Source organism: Apteryx mantelli, chromosome 5, assembly GCF_036417845.1.
Source record: "Apteryx mantelli isolate bAptMan1 chromosome 5, bAptMan1.hap1, whole genome shotgun sequence".
In the NCBI taxonomy this organism is placed as follows: Eukaryota; Metazoa; Chordata; class Aves; order Apterygiformes; family Apterygidae; genus Apteryx; species Apteryx mantelli.
Genome location: NC_089982.1, coordinates 57933616 through 57955870, shown reverse-complemented (window position 1 = coordinate 57955870; position 22255 = coordinate 57933616). Strand labels below are relative to the sequence as shown.

The 22255-nt window shown below is 38.6% G+C and overlaps 1 protein-coding gene across 1 annotated transcript; it reads right to left on the bottom strand.

The window, feature by feature from the left end:
• Positions 1 to 12467: 12467 nt before the first annotated feature.
• On the bottom strand, positions 12468 to 22182 carry LOC106490127 (OCIA domain-containing protein 2-like). The gene is given in 7 exon segments (XM_013949472.2): positions 12468 to 12611; positions 13876 to 13928; positions 13930 to 13982; positions 15042 to 15089; positions 17365 to 17418; positions 19725 to 19818; positions 22123 to 22182. Coding segments are annotated over 7 exon segments (444 nt in total). The 3' UTR covers positions 12468 to 12529.
• Positions 22183 to 22255: the final 73 nt, after the last annotated feature.

Sequence of the window (22255 nt, the reverse complement as noted above, 5' to 3'; positions counted from 1 at the left end):
TGCTGTTTTAAAGTCTTTTTGTCTGTGCTTAAGGTAACTTACATAGTGTATACGTAAGAATTCTAAGGTGAATATAATGCTTTTATTCTGTTATGTCTACTTAGTATCTCTAAGAGAGGATACACGTTTTTTCTTATTTAGGAACAAGTTGAGTTTACAATTGATCAGTTCAAATTCTTTGGCTTCGCGTGACATCCTTAATAAGCTTTAGGTACGGGAGGTTTTTTGTTTATAGCTGTTAATTTGATGGTGTATTGAAAACTAATATTTTGTCAAAACACTCTTGAGTTTGCTGTGTTTGGCAAAGCATGGGTTGAACCTCTGCTTCTCTAGACAGCTGTGGGAGTTCAGGCTTCTTCATTCCCCTTTCTAGCACACGTCCGTCGGTGCCACCTTATTTCAGAGGGTTTTCTTCCATCTCATGAAGTCGTAGCACCTGCCCTGTTACACAGCTTCCCTGTTTATACTGCCCTTATTACTGTTTGCGTTCTTCTTCAAGTGAATGTGAGTGGCTTCAAGCTGATGGGAGGGTTATTGTCACTGAAAACAAAGCGTCTCTATATAAAGAACAAGGAAGAATGGTGAATGTGTGGAGAAAGCATGGACCCTTTTGTTTTATGTTTAAATATATGTCCAGCTGACCCACAACATATTTTTCTTAATTCATTAACAAAGCCAGCTGTTTTGCTTAAATACAGGTCACTCACTACTCTTCAGTGATCAGAGTAAGAATTTCACTTTGGATCACCATTTTTATTTTCAATTGGATCTGACATAACAACAAAGCATTAAAAAATTAAAAAAGCATTAAAAGAGTAGTTGTCCTATGGGCCATCATATCTATATGTCAGTAAATGTGAACTAACTCAATTATTCATATTTATTATAAAGCTAATTACTCTTATTCCCCCCAAATAAATTTTAATTGCATAAAAAGTTAACTTACACCTTAATTCAAACACCAGCAAATGAGAGTGAATGCTTAGCTACTGAATTTCTAAAAAAGCTTTAAGTGACTGTTTTCATGAATTCTTAAAACTTAAAAATATGCAGTTGCACAGCCAATTAAAAGGAGCTAGTAGCATTGTCCTAAAATTGGTTGTTACTAACATGCATGAGCACAGAGAGAGGTTTGTGTAAATGTGCCGCAGCTCTTTAACAGCTGGTAAAGCTCTACCAAAAATTCCCAGTCCCAGATGATCTTGTCTTCCCCTAAATTAATGGTCATAGTTATAGCCCCCAAAAGAACATCATCTGACCTTTTCTGGTGTTTGTTTCTATTAGAGGTGTTTGGAACCCATCTTAATTAAAGAGAAAGGTAAATGAAAATACTTTGATTTACCTGCTGAAAGCTTTAACAGATTTGTGGAAGCCTGAAGAATAGCATGTACTATTCCAGATTGAACTCTCAAATTTCGTGCCTATTTGAGATTCAGAAAGGAATCCTGACTTGTCCGCTATTTGTTGGAAGTTGAAAGAGCTGTGGTTTGTTTTGCCCATGGAGGAATTTCCATTTGGTTGCTGTTAGCTAGGACCAGTTCAGCCCTTGCCCCGGCACAGACACGCCGCTCAGCTCCTCGGCTGTCATGCTGCTTCATGCCTTTGACAGTACGGCTTTGTTTGCAACCCAGCCTTTCGGAATTGCAGCCTGAGTAAGTTATCTCTGTAACCTGCTACGTGAGACACTAGCAGTATAAATATCTCTTTACTTTTTGTGGTTTGGTTGCCTATTAAATGGTTTACAGAAATCAATAAATTATGTTTGGATCTTAGTCTCAAGGCAATGAATGGGACAAATTGCATCTCAGTGCTATTTCATCCTCTTGCCTTAGGTCTGTTCATATGGGTTTGTAGCAGTTCAGCTAAGCCAATGCAACTTTGGGTATAAATGGGCTCTAAGTTTATACTTCCAGTGTTTTCTTTGCCCGGTGTAAGAACAGGGCATAAACCACCGGTATCAGACAAATTTTTTGTGAGGCATCTTTGAGAAGCTGCTTTAGAAGCCTGAATCTAGGAACACCATGAAGTGTCATGTATAAATGACTTTGGCCAGGGCACAAATTTCATAAGACCATCAAGTTAATTATTCTTTGCAAATAATGAGGAAAATGAAACAACTGGTATTTTTATTTAACCAATGTAAAATGGTACAGCAAAACTAGAAATGTATAAATGTTCAGATTATAAGATGTGACTAAAAGTAAACTGATTATTGCTTCTAACAGCTACTGAGAGACCTGCTGGACAGGAGATGACAATCACTCGGAGACATAATTTGTATTTATTTACATGAAATACATGAAAACAGTATTCTTAAAGAATCAAAAAGTAATAGCCATGATTTAAAGCATTCCTTTCTATTTGTTATCTTTAATAATAGTGAATACTAGTCTCTGTTACTTGTATAGCAGTGTTTTAACACTTACCACTTGTTTATTCATTTTACTAAGGTACTGATTTTTTTCCAATTGAACAATTCTAAACTCCCTGAGACTAAGAAATACTGCAGAATCGAAATACATAGTTTCAATACCTAGTTGTAATGTCTTCTGTTTAATAGAAGCATAGTTTTGTAAAACTAAAAAGCAAGTCTTACATGAGTTATTTTCATAATCTGATACTGCTGTACACAAAACAGGTTGTATGATAAAAAAGAAATATTGCACAATCATCTGATACAAAGGCTATTCAATCAAATACAATTTTCAGTCATACTTGAAATGACAAAAAATCTTAAGATGGAGAAATGAAGAGTTTGATAGATTATCTTTGCCAAAACTCAAAGTAAATTATTCAGGATTAAAAATCTGTAGTATATAACCTTTCTGTTGTTTTTCCAGTTGCTGGATGATGCTGTGGGACTCTGTATTTTCAGGATATAAAATCTTGACATGAACTGCTTCCAGAAATAGAAATGTTAAATTAATTCCTTAGATGGAAGAATATACATTCTTCTCTATTCTTTTTAATCCACGGAAGATGCACATTTCTAGTGCATTTAAGAAAAAAAGTTGTGATAAAGCTAAAATTGGGTTCTATATAAATCTAATGCCACAATAAATTTTGTTTAATTCTGTATTTGAAATAATGTTGCTAATCTTAACTATTTTAGGATAACTTGCATTTTATAATGGTGTATCTGGTACAGGAAAAGGTGAATTTGGTTGCAATAGCTGAAATACCTAAACATCAATGATGGATTATCTAGACGTCTAGACAATCTTCTCAGTGAGCCATGCTATGTAAGAAACAAATGTGCTGGTACAGTATTAGTGTATATGGCTATGTGCCTGTGCTGAAGAGGGTCCCCTCAGATTTTATGAAGCACTTTTTGCATTCCTTTCTCCTCTGTTAACCTCTATGTGCTACATAATGTACAACTGCCGACTGACTTTGAAGGCTGCATTGTAGAAATAAGCCGTTCACCATGCTACAGGCAAGAAGGAGCTCCTGAAGCCCAGGCAAGCTCTCGCTATAAGGAGACAAGTAGAGGGTAGTAAAACAAGGGCAAAAAGCAGCCCGGACTGAGCAGCTCTCTGCCAGGGGGGGTGCCGCCAGCCAGAGCTGCCAACTGCTTAGCGATGGCTTGTGAAACCCCTGCCTAGACAAGAGTAGGCTTTGTGTATAACAACGGCCAACGGCAACCTCTGAGATTGTCACAATCTACTTGATTCATGGAGCTAGTCAGTAGAATGGAAGTGATTAAATAACAAGCATTTGCTGCTGGATAAGGTTTCAGAACTGTATTTTGAAATATTATACCTCTGACAATCCTCTATATAGCAGGAAGTAAGTTTGGGCTTGTGCAGTTCAGTTGTAGCAAATCTCAGTCTATAGCTGATGCGAATGATGGGTAGGTTTAAAATATGCCTCTGGGATGAGGAGTTGAAACTATTTCTTGCTCTGACATCCCTGAGCTTGCCAATGTGCCTAACCTGGACAGCACTGCTGCTGAGAGCTCAAAGTGCACATATTTGAGAAGTAACACTTAAAAGATCTAAGTAAGTATTTTTTTTCATACAAGGTTCTAGCATCTGCTTTGGAAGTACCATTGCCCTCAGAAAATCTGAATGTCAAAGACAACAGGAGAAAACCTCCCTTTCCGCCTTAATCCCTTCATCTGCGGGGAAAGGTAGTATATTGTAATCTGAAAAGATTGTTAAAATGTGTTTTCTCAGTAATCTTGAATCTTCTGTTCTCTGCACATGAAGTTTTTCAGCCTCCATTTTTAGCTATTACCTACATTTGTGGTTTGTGGTTCTCAAAGAGCTGTAAGAACATCAGAATCAGCATAATGGTCATCCCGTCTCCCACGCTGGCTGGCACTTGAAAGGGCTTATAGGGAAAAGAAGCTCCTTCATTAGTATGTCCTTCTGTCCTCCTGTGATAAGAATTCAAGAGCTTTATGAGCCAAAATTTGCAACTTGATCAAGCAAATCTAGATGTTTAATAGCCACCAATAGTTTTTTCATAGCCACCAATTCTCTGTGTGGATGGTGCCTCCTTTTTCTTTCCACTATATCCTGTGGCAATAATATATGCAATGTAACTGTGTTTTATTAAGTGCTTTTTTTCTGTTCATTTTAAATCTGGTTTCACTGAGTGCTGGCTGGCTGTCATCTTAATGAAAAACAGCAATTAATTGTCCCCTTACATGATTTTAAGAGACTTCATATCCCTCATCTTCATTTGAGCTATTTTCCATCTGGAGAGTTCTGTTTAAACTCTTGTGAAGAAACCATTCTGTACCTCTGATCATACCTTTTCTTCTCCCCCCTTTCTCTACCTCAGCTGTGTTGTACACTTTTTGAGATGGGTTGGAAGCATTGCAATACTCAAAATATAGACTGGGTCACAGAATTGCTCTGTAGTATAAATCTGCTTTTCCCCTCATTTTTTTCCCTAAGAATTTTTAATGTTCTACTTGCCTTTTGGCTGTCACAGACCACTGATCTGACGTTTTCAGAAAACTATGCAAAATGACTCCCAGATCTCTGTACTGAGACATAATACTGAGTATATTTGTTAGTGAGATTTAAAACTGTGATATAGTTAGAATTGTTTTTCCCCATGTATTGTACTACATATGATAATGAAGCTTATTACCCAGTCTTTTGCTATTGTTTTTTTTCTAGTTTTTATCATTTTATGTCATCAGCAAACTTAGTCATCTCAGTTTTCTTTTCCTTTGTCAGATTATCTGTTAATATGTTGCCAGCATGGCCCCAGAAGCGCTCTCAAGCCTTCTAGCTTTTAAACTGTCTTTGAGGGAACATTTATTTCTTATTTATTTCTCGAGAACCTAATTTTTTTGAGAGACTGTCTCAAAAAACAAACAAACAAACACCAAAGCATGTGCACAGTATGGACTAGATCTCTTTATCCACATCTGCACTTTCAAAAAACACTAACAGATTTGTAAGGCATAACATCTTTCTGTGAAAGCTGTAACTACTTTTCATATGTCATAGGTGTCTCATACTCATGACAATTTAGGACTTTACAAATTCAGCTGTTTTAGGGGTGATTCCTCAAATGAAGTACACATTTGGGAAAACTTTATAAAAGCTAAGTGTTTAAATAAAGTGGCCTTGTATTTCCAAGACAGAGAACTACTTCAACTCTTACATCAGAAGTTGGATCCCTTTTTTTGGCTTTCTCCAGTAGATCTCTGATATGTGACAACAAGAGCAAGTTGGGTGACTGCAACAAGTTACCAGCAGCTCTTCTCATGGTAGACATAGTCAAGGGGAAGAGGCACCTGTCCCCACATTAGCACTGCAGGCAGAGGTACCAGCGTGGCAGCCGAGCTAGCTCTCACTTTGCACACCCCACTCGGTCGCTCCAGCATGCCCCTGCCGCAGAGCTTCTGCTCTTCTCACCAGCCCTGCCCAGATCACTCCCCTCCCATTCGCTGTGGGTGCTTAGCCTGCCCCTTTCTCTCATTCTCCTCTCAAAATGTAGTAAAATAAACCCCACATCTTATTTTTGGTAGGGATTTATGAAAACTTGGACAGGAGCTATAATTTTTAAAAAGTCCCTAAGGAAATGGGGGTGGGGAGGGAAAAAAAAAGAGAGGCTGTCACAGAAAGACAGATGCATGGAAGGAAGCCTTACCCTAGTCATCACACCAGTTCACCAGGTACCTTTTTCATTTTATTCTTTTTGTGTGTTCCAGAAAATAGGCAACACAATGTTTCATTTACTAGACAGTCTAAAGTGATTTGTTGATGGATCAGTTCAGCACTTGGGCATCCACTAATTAGTCTAGAAGCAAACAATTCTGCATTTGCGGTAAACCAAAAGAAACACATGCTTAAGTTTTCAGTGAGCTTTCACCTCTCTTTCATTCCCAGTTTTAAAAGAGAATTATAGACCTGCTGGCTTGCCCAAAAGTCATACTACTCAGTCAGGATTTTAGAGGACTATGCTTAGTTTTCAACCTACAATTGCTTTCACTTCTAAAACACACCTCCATTTTTTTAAATTGCACTGAATGCAATATTTGTGAAACAATTTCAAACAGCTAATAGGAAAGTCTCCAAAGAAAAGCAATGTATTGCAGTTGAGGTTAATGTCACTATATATTTCCTCTTCCACCCTCAGTCTTTTTTTGTTCACGATTACATAAAGTGGTTTGAGGCTTCCATAAAGCTATTCATTTTGTGTGCATTACAGCTGAAGGCTGTATTTTCTTTCTTGATTTTAGCACTCAGATAAGTAACACTTCCATTTCTCTCTGGGCTATGGACTTCAACTAAGCTGTTATATCCATAAGCACAGAATTAAATTCCTTAGTCTCTGGGTGAAGAAAGTAAGCTCTGCTTTCCAGATATAAATGTTCAGTAGGAAGCTATATATGGTCATCTGATTTTCTGACCTTTTTCTAACATCTTCCTGCCAAAAGGGAATATATATCCTATTATTACAGGAAAATACTAAGAAAAGTTTTAGCACCGTATAAACAATGCTTGATCCTTTATAAGATCAACTGTTTTTCCTCCTGCAGATTCTCCCCCTCTTATTCCAGACTGAAACAGCTGCTCAGCTCAGACCGGTCTCCCTTATTTTTTTGAAATAAATCATCCCTAATTTCAGAGTATTGATCTTCCTCTTCAATTAAAAAAACCCCCAAAACTCTTTAACTGACTTGTATGGAGTGCATCCAGCTCAGCAACTTGTCCCATCATTATCATAGTAAGAGCCAATACAGTTTAGCTAACTAAGTTGTACACAACTGCTATGAAATGGCTGTACTGACTTACAGTTCTCAGAGCACTCTTTCCTTATCATCACTTTATCTTCCCAAGTAGAAAAATCCTGAGGGGCTGGCTATGAGAACACATAAGGTAAGTAAAATTTTTCCAGCTCTTCCTGTACCTCCTTTGCCTGAAGTTATAATGTAAAATAATCAATATGTATTTAAATATTCCATTCTGAGTCATGCAGTATAACTACTAACACTCCAAATATTTGCATTCCTCTAAAACTTCTATTGAGACCTACACAGCATTTTTACATATCTCCTTGTCAAATCTTAAGGGGCTTAAAAGTATAACTAAGTTCTCTAAACCATCCAATCCTAAAAAATCCAGCATCTGTCTGATTCCACCTCTAGAATATACTTCCAGGCCCCAGGAAGATTCCAACACACCTGTAAGTCACAGCACAATAAAAGTCAATTGGCTCCAATTTTATGAAAATAAACAACATGGTACAGAGTGCATTGTGAGTCTTCCCTGTCCTTTTATAGCTAGTGCTTTGGGGACAGTCAGTTAACTTACTTTTTACATTATTTAAAAATTTTGAAGTTATGTTTAAGAAATATTGCAACATCATTAGTATCTCGCTATGATGGCTTGTTGCCCAACTGCGCACCTGACCAGAAATGATTTTGTTGGTCAAACAACGCAGGGGAAATTGTATTTTTGCAATATTATTTAATAACCTTGACAAAAAAAAGACAATCCTGTTATTTCTCAAATCAACTAGTTTTATGTAGAGCCTGACACTTGAAGGACTTAAAAATTATTCAGCCATAAATTCCCCAAAGTACAGAAAGATACTTTTAAAGACCTTCTGAAGAACAGTTTGCTCATAACTTGTGCTCACTTTTTCTTGGATGTATGCTAATATAGTGCTAATACACCTAAAATTCAGAAAAGAACTTTTTTTCACAACAGCATCACAATAACTCATGAATGTGGATCAATACGATTAGCTGACCAGAGTATTGCCCCTTGCACAGTATGGATATTGATTTAGAAATTTAGGAGACATCAATTTTTATATAGCAGTAAACTTATTACAGCAAAATAATAGGAAGCCTGAACAAGGTTACATTTAAAACAAGAATAAGTAGCTAGGTAATCTTCAGCCATTCAGTCAGCTCCAGGAGGTAACACTGACCTCAAGAACTGCCTTGGAGTGTCTGACATGAAGGGACATGAATGTCCTCTGTCACATGTAGCAATCTCCATAGCATCACGTGTGTGTGTTAATAGCCTGTCCCAGGTAACCCAGGTGCGATTGGTATTGGTGCGGTTTTGGCTGCTACCTTGATAGCAGGTGGGAGATAAAGGGATAGTAGCTAAGACATGTCACCATACAAGTTTTGCTGGCTTCAGTGCGCCTGTGATAATTATGTTATATTCACAAAGGACGTTTACTGCTCTGTGATGGTGTAACCCTCTCTCTCTGTAGTCCCTACTGTAAGCTCCCCCACCATGGGTCTAACTGCCTGTGTATATGGCACAGCTCCATACCCTTGACTCAGACTGCTGAGGAAGAGCTGTAAGAAAGTCTGTAGAAAGACAAGAAGGGTAAAATTACAATCCCTGTTGAGAGAGGCATTGTTAATAGCTCAAGAATTCAAGAGGGAAAGCACCAACATCATTGAAATGTATAAAATCCTAAAGGACAGAAACAGGGAGGCTAGTCAGTCTAACCCTTCCCCTCCTGGTTCCTGCCTCCCTGGTTAGAAAAGAGTCTTCAGGTGCCTTATAAGGATGGTGAGCACTCAGCCTGCCAGCATGTTAAATCTCAGCTGTGTTTTCTGTGTGGTAACCAATTAATAATTGCTTTATACTTTTAAGTGACATATATCCTGCTGGCAGTCTCTTTGTGCCTTGTAAAGATGCCCAAAGAAATCGACTCAAAAGTGGGCTATAACAGTAGACATAGTTTAAAAACAAATAACAAAACAACAGTAACAAAAACAGAGGAGAGTTTTCACCAACTGACAGTGAAGCCCAAACTTTTCAATAGCGGTACACTTAATTTCCAAGTAAACACCATCACTGCATTTAGGGGAAGTGTCTGCTCCTGGTTTCTTGAGATACATGGTGAGTATGCCATCTAGTTCTTCCTCTAGATCTGTTAGCCTTGGATTGTGTGTGGACCATCAATTGTTCAAAAATATGGTATTTTCTCACTGTTTATGAATGTGATACATACTTTAATATCCCTTGCAAAGGGGATTTTTATGTAAAACTGGCCTATTAAAAGCTGGTTCAGTGCAGTAATTTCAGTGTGACCATACCCTATGAACTTCTGGCTTGGTACAAAACACTTCAAACAAGCAATCAGTTTAGGGACTGGATAGCCGCTGAACTGTGCAAAATCATTTAAACATCCTTCCACTCTTTCCTTTGATGTAGAAGACAAATGCTTCAGCTTATGGCATTTTGCTTGCTACACAAAGTTTCACTGGCATCTAAGTACAATAGACAAATTTAATTTCTCAGCACTAAGAGCTAAACTTCACTGAAAGGAGAAAAAAACATGCTGAGAAGAAAGAGGAGAAAGGAAAAAAACAAAAAGTGCATTACAAGAAATTGGTATTTACTATGAACATTATGCACCTATTCCAAATGAGCCAATTTAGACCAAACCAAAGACTTGATTTCTTCTCTATAAAATAAAGGCTTGTAAGAAGAAGCTGGTTCATAGGATTTTTATCATCTTCACCACATCTGTAAATTGGATGAAAGGACTCATTACTTAAATCTCTAAGCTGAGCGCCATCTTATTTTGCATACAAAATGTGCAGATTCCTAGTGTTTTCTCTGACTTTAACCAGGCTGTCCTCCTAGGCAATGCTAGAGCTTGGGAATGCACGTTTAGCTTGGTAGCAGTGAAGGACACTCAGTAGGGTTTCTGGGCATTTTTATAGCATAGCACGCTACATAAAGAATGAATGAAGCATGCTGTGCTATAACGCATAATGCTAAACAAAGAATTTTGATTAAAGTATTAAAGAGGTTATGAAGTTATTACTTTCATTGTTTAGCAATACAGAAAACAATCCATGCTTACAATATTTATTTTCCTAGATTTCAAAAAAACTGTCCATCAAAACTGATTCCAACTAAATTTAAAATACCACATTGACCCAAATATAATGGCTTTTTCTTGAAAAAACATCCACTTGTCTTGCATTTGTTTTCAGACTATGTTTCAGAATGGGCTCTCCAGACCTTTAAAAAAAGCAGACAGCAAGACCTAAGCGGCTGATAGAAGCATGGCGATTAAGGTCTTTGATGAGCATCTGAGCTGGAGCAGGTGCTAGAGCAGAAATTCCAGGATCTGCTGCAGGAGGAAAACCATCAGAGGGGCCTGTGGCATCCTGCATTCTTCCCTCCTTGTGGCTGCAAGACTGCTTTATATTTGAGACAATCTGGAATTTTAAAGCTAATTAGTACTTATATACCAGCTAAATATTCTCCACTCACAGGAAAAGGCTGAAAAGGGGAAAAACTGAAAAAAGAAATGTCTCCTGTGTTTGGATTTAAGGTTCAACAACTCCAGCTCTGGCAAACACTGGGGGCAAACAACACCATGGACATCAACACTTGGTTCCACTACTCAAGCGACCACTAGTGAGTAACCATCCTCAGTTACACATGCTTTGGGGTCTTTAGTTGAAATGAGTGAAAACACTGGCCTATGTAAGCAAACATTTATTTGAGGGAAAATCTTCAAAGGCACTTAACTAGCCCAGTAGTGCAAGTGCTCAGTTAAGCTCAAGACCGCTAATGGATTTAGGGTGTCATTCACAGCTGATCTATGTTTGTGGAATACTGCTGAAAGGGGCAGTTCTGGCTTGCTCCCTCCTTGTGCTGGCACTAGCTAGCTATCCCTAAGAATAGTTTGGGGCTTTGATTTTTTCCTCCTTTCATTATGGGATTAATTTCCAGCTAGAGCAGCGAGCTATCCTGGCTGACTGCATTGCTGTATGATCTCTACAGCTGGGATAAGAGAAGCACTGCCCATTTTGGCAGCAACCCTATTAGGTAAGCCTACGCCAAAATGCATTTTCTGCCAGTGCCTGAGCTTTTGCAGTCCTTGATATAAAACTCCCAAGCAGTGGCAAAGTTGATTAAAACCAGGAATTTGTTCTAATGACTCACTTCAGGACAATCCATAGTGTTGTTACACATTGTTGCATGCTAAAAAAACATCAAAAACTCTGCTTCTGGGCAAGTTAATAGGTTCTGATGGGATACTCCTCCTTATAGATTGTCCACAGTGATATAGTTCAGAGTGAGAAAGGGACCATTTTCAGCAACTTTGTCTAACTTTCTACATAATGTAGGCCAAAGAGGCTCAGTTCAACTATTTCTGCATCCAGCTTCTGTTTTGAGCTACAGTCAGAGCCATAATAAACTCACATGGCAGGATTTCAGACTGGCCCTCCGCTCTCCCCCTGTTCCAGACAGCCAAGCTATTTGCAAACACTTTCACACATTCTCCTGCCAGGGAGAATGTAGGCCAGCTTACAACAAGCAGAATGTGTGAAAATGCTTTTAAAAAGCCCAGCTGCTGGCTTGTTTTTCATAGGCAAAGAGTGAAAGTGGTTTTAAAAATCCACCCTGCTTCCATCCTGTAAACCCTCCTTTTTCTCAAGGGGAACTTTTGCTTTTCAGGGTGAAAAGATCACATGGGCTGTCTCTGCCCACTCCAGAGGTGGTTGTTCTTCCATGTTTCACCCCCAGGTCTTTCCCGGATAGCATCCCTTTCATATTGCCTTCACTAAGGCTGCGGCCAAAGAATAGCACTGCAAAAAATGAATAAACAAACTAGCCCACTCCCAACTGCCTCTGCTTTTAGAATCTCAATATTTCAATGTATTTTAAAATATCAACATCATCCATAATTATTTGATCCTTAAGGAAAAAAGTTGGAAAGCGAAAGGAGTTATATTTGTTTTCATACAAGTAGTCAAACAATTCAAATGAATTCCAATTAGGTGAATTAACAGTGCTCTTAATGAGACTGCTGCAGCTAAATTAGAAATTCCTCAGAAAAGGGGGATTTAAAATTAACAAGAAAGGTGTATAAGGTAAAAATGAAGAAACAAATTTAGTTAGCAAACCACAGATAGAGATTTCCTCAAATAATCCTTAGATTTTAATTAAACTAAATCTATGATTTTCACTATATTGTTCAAAGGTTTCAAGAAAGAATACCATTGAACATGAAAAACAAGTAAGAACTTCTTTTAAGTTTCAAGTATGCCTACCTGAGGCTAAGATGCTGAAGGCATTGGACCTTCTTTCTCATTTGATCCCAATTTTGCTTCGCATTCTTTGCAAGTATGATGACAATGCCTACAATATGGAAGGCAAATAAAATATTCCAGAATTTTGCTAGATTTCTTCTACTATAACCATATGGTATACTGGCAAATGTTCCTAAAAAAGTAATCTATAGCTTATGTTCTCCAATTGTTGTAACTTGTTTTATGGGTTATAAACTGAAAACAATGATCTAAATGTCTAAACCAATAAAACTCATTAATTATTATTCTTAAGTGTAAGTAACTTCCAGCAATCATCAAATATACTAGCACTTTCTAAACAGGAAAAGACAGTCCCTGCCTTATCACTAACAACGAACCAGATGCTAGGAGCAGGGGGTAGAATACTTAAGAGTGACATATAGCCACCTGTGCCTAATACAGTGCAAGCAAAGTAATAGCTTTGTTGTTTGGAAAAGAGTGGAAGTAGAAACAGTATATAAAAATTGCTTTGATTCATAAACAGTGAAGCCTCCCGCTATCAGTTAGGCATTTTCATAGGAATAAAAGCTTAGGGTGGTCTGAGGAAAAGATGCAAATACAGAGCAGGGAATGATCTTGTAGGTGGGGTTTTTGGAAGTGCATTTTGCATATGAAATGTGCATACAAGAAGCCACACTGGGAACGAAAAGCAGTAGTGGCAGCTGAGAGAGGAGGTTAGAAGGAAGTCAAAGTGTGATTTAGCTGGAAAGAATACTTTACACAAAATTTAGAAAACAGTAACTAGAACCTAGAGGTGGCAGGTAACAGGAAGCAATGGGAAGATCCATGATATAATTAGAGTTGTGAGGGGAAAAAAATCCTTGTGGTTTGTGTTCTTCATGGTTTAGCATAACAGCATGAGACTGGACAGAGCTACAAAGAATGAGGTTGAAATTATTGTTGAAATATAAGGATAGTATTTAAAAAAAAAAAAAGAATCTGCAGTATATCTGGCCTGATGTATGGTACAAAGGAAGACTCAAAGGGCCAAGTGATAAAGATCGGGATACACTTCAGAGGCACAATACTAGATGAAAAGAGAACCAGTAACTGTTGTTCCACCACAGTTAAAAAGTAAAATAATTTTATCTAAATTACGGATTTCCTAATAACCTGTACGACACTGAATTTAATTTGCTCTTTCTGAAGAATATGTGTTAGTTTCTCATACTGTTATATATAACTTAAGGACAGAAGAGTAGTACCTCATGACCTGAACACAGAATTTAAATACCTGGTTTTGCTGCATCACATTATTACTCTACTTTTAAAACTATTTTTATTTAGAATTAGTGATTTAAATAAGGACAAACCTTTTCTGTGGTGGACCAGATGGTGCAATACCAATTTTCTGGAACTTTTTTTTGGCATTCTCCTATGTATGACATCTTTCCAATGGCAAAACCTAAGATGCTGGCAACTGTAAAGACAGATCACAAAATATTGTTACTATACGAGCTTAAATGAGGAGTCTTAATTGGCTCCTTTTTAATCATACTGTATGTAACTATGTATGTATGTATGTATGTAATGAACTGTATGTAACATGTCTTCTCTAAATGCTTCACGAACACATGTAGAGTTATACTGTATCATAGGGATTATTTCACCTAGTATTGAAATCCAGCTATCTGTCACAAAACACAGCAATCAGTCCAAAACAACGCAGACAGGAAAAGGATATCATATTCAACTGGAATTACAAGATTCCAGATTCAGAGGAGCAGATTACAAAGACAGCCCAAGGTGAAATTCAATCACAATGTCAGCACTAATTTCCCTTGCCCTTTTATGTACACTGTGGTATTTCTGATGACCACCATTCCAACACTATCTTCTCAGGATTTCCAAGAAGTTAGTACTTCAGCCTTCCATACTATCACACTAGGGCTTTCACTCATTACGGAATCAGAAATAGAACACTACTTAAGCATCCTCAATTTTCTGTTGAACAAAACCATTCTCAGAGGGACACAAACTTCGTTTCTTGACATTTAAAAGTGTTATGATTATATGATACAGTTTGTGTTTTGTTCTTATTTTCTTCAGCAACCTCAGGTTCATATATAAAATGAACATATGAAAGGAACATACTATTTTATACATTATACTACGATGGTTCCTTGATACATTAGCTGTGTCATCTGCTAAGTGTGGCAGATCAATGAAGCTGACATTGTTTATGAAACAAAGAGGAGATTTGAGTTTTTGCCAATTTGAGAGGATAGATGAAATAAATATAAACTGCTACGGAAAAAGTTTACATTAAAAAAAACCTGAATACGTTTATTTTTAAACACAGCAGAATTCTGCTTTCCTAAATCACTGTGGTAACATCTCATAAATTCCAAAAGAGGAAGAATTTGAAAAGATATCCAAAGAGATACATCTGCAGTTCACAAGAAAGTGTAGTTACTCAAGGTTTGCAGATCACCAGCAGATAACCTTTCCTTTCATTTTAGAATCAGGTCCAACTTACTTGTCATCTTAGGTAATGATCCAAACCTGGGGCTTGCTGAGAAAATGCCTACAATAAAATGAAATAGTCAGCATGTTTATTCACTTCAAAAACCCACCAGCACTCAAAACCATAGATGGTATTTTTGCAAGGAGCTTTTGCATTTCTGAAGGTGAAGATGATACAAAAAACTTCAAAGTCCACCAACCTAGATTTAGGAACATCAGGACACATTCCACTAGTTCTTAGTGCAAGCCTAAGGCACATGAGGAATAAACTCTGGACTGGGCAGGATTCAGTGCAAGTGGTAGTTTAGAGTGCAAATCAACCTGAAAGCAGCATGGCTCCTGATGGTGACATTTGCAGCATTGAAGGAGGAGGGATGGGTCATGTCTCATTACAGAAAAACCTTGTAAAGGTAATAGGGAACTGGAATCTCTTATTCAGGGTACTTACTGCTCCTTGTGCCAAGAGAAGCAAGCTCAGAATGCTCTACAGCAGCTCTCTGTGGCCACAGACCAGACTAGTGTTAACCTTGATCACAGATATCTAGTCACCTTCTCTGGAAAGGAGAGATCAGACTAGTCATACTCATACCGATATTTTGGCCTTTAAGAGGAGATACAAAAAAAGTAAGAAAACTGAAAGATTCTCTTTAGCTTTTCCCTCCAAAATCCACATCCCCCAAGTTAAGACCTCTAGGAGCTGGAACCACTGTGCCCCCGGGGAGCGTTTGTCTGGCACAGGAGTGCTGTGCTGTGGAGGAGAGCTCCACACAGCAAGACTGCCACAGCAGAGGCCAAGTGGAGTGAACACTGGATTCACTGTTATGTGCATTCACATAGTGTCAGTGAGACTCAGAAGCTCTAGCTCCTTCTAGAGCCAGCGTACTGCAGTTGTCAGAGAGGAGCATTCAGACAGAGGGGCATTTAGTCTATGCTAAGTGCAGGGGCCTTTGCCCACAGGTAGCTATGCAAAATATGTATATTTTAAATTTGTTCTTGGCGGGAAGGGGGTGGAAAAAATTGGCATTTGTTTCTAAACAGCACCCTTTTGCAATTGTTAAGACACAATAATGATTGTTGGAAATGGGCATTTGCTATTTCACAGCTGATCAGAAATGTCCAAACACAATGCAGAGAAACTGAGAGGAGTACCCAGTGCCAAAGGGTGACATATTAGCTCCTGAGAAAACCCCAGAGCCCTTCCCAGCACTACTCACTGGTTTTCAAAAACATGTGTAATCCCTTGCCTTCCCTCACACACTTTCCAGCCTTGTTCCTTCCCTCATCTTCCCTATTTGCCTTCAAGCTCTTAGGCCAAGTATGCACCAGGGAACCCACATCAGCCTCTTGTAGAGTAGTACAGCTTTTAGATTTCCTGTTCAAGTCCTCCTGTTCATCTTGGTTAAAAAGGAAATGTGATCAGACAGGAAACAGTAAAAGTGTCTGTGACAAAGCAAGGGGCTTGCAACCACACAAAGTGAGAAAAGGCTGGGCTGTTCCCACCTCCTTCGTTTGCTGTCTCCTGCCACCCATTCCTTTTAGCGCCTGGATTCTTCTCTCTTTCTTGCTCCAGCCCTATGACTTTTCTTCTCTCCCACCTGCCCTCGCTGTAAGCAGGGGCTGGTATAGGCTAAAAGACTCTAGCTTATTTACTTCTGTGAGATACACCCATCTTAGCAATCTTCAGGGTTAATCTCCTTCACTCTTTATCTGAGACACTATCTTAAACCCTATTATCAGTCAAGATCCCCAGAAGGGAAACTTGAGGTGAACTGAGTAGAACCAGGCTCATTCGCTACATAAACAGAATACAACTCTCTTTTGTCTTGCCCTGCAGACCACCAGTCATCTCTATAAAAAGCGCTCTGTCTTCTCATTTTGGCAGTATTCCTTGTCCCTTTGCACCAAAGCTGTATTCATACTGGTATGTGGTCACTGTAAAAATGTTGCCAGCGCTTTCCAAAGAAAACAGCATTTAGAGCTACAGTATCAGATTCTGATGCCCCTGCTCAGATTGTATGATGCTTTGCCCCACAGGCAGCCCCAGTGAAGGCTCCACTCGAGTACACATGGTCACAGTGACAGAATCTAGCCATCAGTCTTTGAATTCATTAATTATTTTTTTTAATTCACATTTTTTCAAAATGATGAAGGTGACACCACATAGCAAATGAACAAATCATTTTAACAATGACGGTGATGAGTGAGAAGAATACTGATTTTGAAAAGCAGCAAGCTTTAGAGAAATCTGCATTTCAGTAGTAATTCTAGAGTCTCAGTTTCATAACTTGGGCCCATCTAAAAGTAATTGTACTTGTACATCTATTTTTTCTATTTACCTTTCAAGACTAGCCCCTGGGTGACAAGCATGCTCCCAAGAGACAAAGGAAGAGCTGTAAAAATAAAAAGAATTAACATCTCTGCTATCAGGCAAAATTTGTTACCTATTCAATAAATACATTACTCTTTTTATACCATCTCTGTAAAATCACCATTGAGTATCTGTCTTAGTCACCTATTACACCTCTTCATTCAGAATACAATCTCTTTAAAGCAAGGATATGTTCACACTGTGCTGCCATAAGGCATGTTGTGGCATCTGGAGCTAATGCATTATATAAGTAATAACTTCCAGAATTTTAATATCTCCCTTCAATACTGCAAAACTGGTAATGGCAGCAGCTCCAGTTAAATGCTGAAACCCTTTTCAGATCTTCTCCCTTCAGAAAATGTGTATTTTGTATAAAAACCGATGCAATGGACTGAAAAATCAGGCAGTAAAACACAGTATCTATTCTTTTAGATGCCTTGACACCTAATAAATCTCACAAACCCAAGCCAGGGAGCCATGCTCCCCTGTCAGTGTATGGGTAGCGTTGATGTCTAAGAATGAATCTAAAGAAGCCCACTGCTGAGCAGGAAAGTCACTAGACTAGACAGAAGGAAATGCAAGGTGCAATCTGTCTGTATTTCAGATTTAAAATCATGCATTGTCTTGCCAAAGAAGATACTAAACTTTTATTTCAAACATCAGGAAGGGGCCAATCCTTTCTTTAAAGCAAGCAAACAGTGAAGTCAGGAGAATGTGGCAATGTCTGTTCTGCCTCAGGACCCTTATTCCCTGCAAGAGCCTATCGAAGATTTGAGAACAAGTCCTGGTTCCCCTTCACTGAACAACCCATCTCATCTTCCTTGGGGAATAGTTATTCTACAGGGAGTTCTGGACTGGGTTCTCTCATTTCTTCTCATTGTAGGCGATCCATTTTGTACACAAGAAGCTACAATAAAGTCATGGACCTACTGGAGCGATTCCAGTGAAGGGCCACAAAGATAATTAAAGGACTGGAACATCTCATACAAAGAGAGGCTGAAAGGACTGGGACTGACTGGTCTAGAGAAGAAAAGGCATGGGGGGATCTTAAGAATGTGTATAAAAACCTGATGAGGGGCAGTAAAGAAGACAGAGATAGAGTTTTTCAGTGGTATCCAGTGAAAGGATAGGAAGCATTGGGCACAAACTGAAATACAGAATATTCCACTTATATATGAGAAAAAAACCTTTTTTAATGTGAAGGTGGTCAAACACTGGAACCGGTAGCCCAGAGAGGTTGTGGAAGATGGGCATGACTCTGCGCAACCTGCTCTAGCTGACCGTCCTTGAGCAGGGGGGTTGGATTAGATCTCCAGAAGTCCCTGTCAGCCTCAGCGATTCTGTGAGTCTATGACAATAGTGAGTTGGAAAGCTGAAACAGTAGGATGACTGCAAAGTCTAGTGATTAGGTCACACTCATGAGTACTAGTCCCAGCTCCAATTAATGTAAGAGTGAAGCAATCTAAATAAGAGGGACTGAGAAAATCAACAAACACTTTATAATCTGATGGTTGGCTACAGCTCTCAGGAAGTAGATGATGTAAGTACAACTGCTTTTGTGCTTGGAGTGACCCAAAGCTAGGATTCTCATAACTCTCATCTTTTTAACCAAGAGGCAACTGAATGAAGAAAAGAAAGGGCCCCCTTGAGTTTTTATGTGGCATTAATCATGCCCTGTGCATGACTGGACAAGATCTAACTGCATTAGATCATGCACATAAAACAGGCAGGGGAACACCTATTTTGTGAATACCAGTTCAGCACTAACAAGATTTGGACAATTATAAACCTCTCTAGTAGCAGTTAGGGATTTTTTTTTATGCCAGTAATGGCTAAATACTAACTATAGCACCAAAATTCCTGTTGTGAATTCAGCCATTAGGCTTGCTATCCTGCTAGTTTGATATTTCTCGGTTATAGCTATTGCTGTTGTTTTTATTCTCAAAACTAAACACTGACCTGCTCACTTCTTGAATACATTCAAAGGCAAGAATAAGTATGTAATAAAGGAAAACATTCCTATGGTTGGTTTAATAACTGACTTCATGAATAGAATGCCAACTCTAAATTTATCAATATAAGTTCATAGTAAACTAGTAAGAGCTTAATTCAGCCACCTTTACTTATGATGATTACAAAAATAATTCAATTAATTTTATACTAACACATTGCTCAATTTAAACCTAGGTGGCAGAATTAACCCACAATAATATTCCAACAAAAAACCCAAAGTATTATAATAAATGACTAGGCATTTTGCAGTCAATTTTGCATAAATACATCAAGCAATCATTCTCAGTGAGATAAGAATAAGTTTGGATTACTCACCTCTGTACCAGAAACTTTCCTTTTTGCATTCTTCACAGATCCTTGCAATTTCTGCAGTATTATGAGTTTGTGAGATGGGACAATAAAACATCGGCTGAAAAGATAAGCCTGGGTTAGCTTATTGAATTTCAGCTCACAAGAAGAAAAAATTAAATCAGTTTAAGAAGAAAATTAAATCATTAAAACACATAAAATGCAATGCAAAAACCATCCAAACAATCAAAACTCATTGTTTGGTTGTTAGCAGTGTGACAAAATACTTGATAACCCAGTAAAGAAATAAAAAGAATTACACAGATTTTAAAGTTAAACCACTCATCCTATTGGCCTATACTTTCCAAAAATAGTTCAGTTGTTAGTTCACCTCCGAAGTATATTGCCTTATTCCTCTTAACCATTTTATTCTCATGAGTTATATCAGCTTTCTGGAACAGAAATAACAAGGAACAAAGGTAGTGTGGGAGCTTCTTCAAATTAAGTTCTGCCCAGTACAGAAGCCAATCGAAGTTCAGTAAAAGTAGATTTTGTAAGTATTCAAAACAGGATCAACCTAAGCTCTGTCAGATTCCCTTGGTCTAACTTTATCTCTGTGCAGTTTAAATATATTCATGGCATTCACTGAACTCAAACAGACTGGCTTCACCTTTGTAATAATTAGCTTGTCAAAAAGTTTCTTTTAGGTTTATGGTAACTGTTTTTTCCTTTTGTTTTGACTGGAAGAAAAAAAGTGACAGTATTCTCCCATGCATTTTACTATCCATGGTATGGAGATGTGGTTATCAGTAATTATTTTCCTTTCTTTAAGAGGTGATTCAGTTATCAGTTTTGGCATGTATAGTATTATCGCTGGACATCTGAAACATGTGCTATAGTTCGTACTCCAAAAATCTTGCTCCAGGTTCTCTGCAGCAGCCATTGTCATGAGTCAAAATTAGTTGAAATTTCAGTGCTTTTCTGTAAAACCACAACATCTACAAACGTAACTGTTCTTGAAAGAAAAAAACGTAGACTTTGTAGAACAAGCAGTGCTTTGGGAAAAGAGCACATTAATCTATTACAGAATTATACATCATTTTATGCCTGACTGGTGCATGATTTTGTAGCTATAATAATGAAATGCATTTATTGGCTGCAGTCACACATTTCACTTTGAGCTAATTAATATCTCAATCCTTCTTCAAGTATTGCTCCCACTAAAGTTAATGGTTGCATTGCTTTGGTAAACCCCACAGAACTTACTCCAAACTAGTTTCACAGCAGGGTCATGAGCCAGAACATGAATTTTGCTCATACAGCAAATATAATAAAACCTGAACAGGCTAAGAGAAAGATAAGGAAATGAGTGTCAGGGTCTCAAGACCACAAACAGGCTCTGCAACCTCTTTACCTCCACAAACACCCTGCCAGAGGTTCAGCTACCTATGTTCAAAGTCAGTTCTAATAAGCCACAGTTGTGTAACCTTGAATTATATTCTGTGAAAACAGCTAAACTGGGAGAAAAAGCTGTGAGAAGCTTTGCCCCAGACCTCTGCCCCTTGGCTCAGGAAGCTGCATTTAATCTCAGGCCTTTGCCTGAACTGTGTTGTAGGTAAGACTGTACCTTGCCTTTTACCATGATGAGCCAACTTGGCTTTCTGGCTTACCCTCATTCCTACCGACTTCCTTCCTTCCTTAGGCCTCATTCCTACCGACTTGCCTGGCAATCACTGAATTGCTGGTTGACTCTGGTTAACATCACTGGACCTGTTCTCCTCCTCTCTTTTGGGCACTGTGGGACTGTGTCCTTGTCAAGCACTGCCCCTGCCCGCCTCACTGTCACTCTTGGCTCCCAGGCTGACTTCCCTCACAGATCAGCCCACTTTTGCTGCTGACAGTGAGTGGTTATCCGCAAGGCCATACCACATTAAAATTCCTTTTGGCTAATTACATGCTCACAGTATAAAATGGCAAAATCTGTCCCCCACAGGTGGCTGATTTCTCCAGCAGAGGGGAATGCTCAACTTCTGTAAAGGACCAGGGCAGGTTCTAGCGCAGCTATGGTTCCCTTCTCCCCTTCTGAATACACACACCTGACTTGGTAGTGGGACAGGTTATACTAAACTAGGGCTGTACTGTATTGAACCAGGTCTCACCCAGTTCTTAACTAGTGTAAAATCCCTTCTGAATCATTGCCAGTTAGCATAAATTACAGCCCACTTTCAGGGGCTTGAGAATCAAAAGCTCCCAGTCCTCTGAGTGTCGTGAACGAGCAGGAGTAAGAGACAGCCTTTTCTTTTCTTCATTTATGTGCTTAAGCTAACAGGTATCTGTTTATCTCTTCAGCAAGAATAAGCAATGCAAAATCCTAGTTAATGCCTAGCAATAGCATCAAAAAGAAGAGAGAGGCAACCCAACTTACCCATCCAGCTTGCATTAGTGGGGCTGTTTGATTTTTCTCTTGGGTTATTTCAGAAGACATTGTCTCTGTCTTTTTTGTCATCTTTTGCTAATGGTCTTGGTCAGCAGGAATGATGTGTTATATGCTTGCCTAC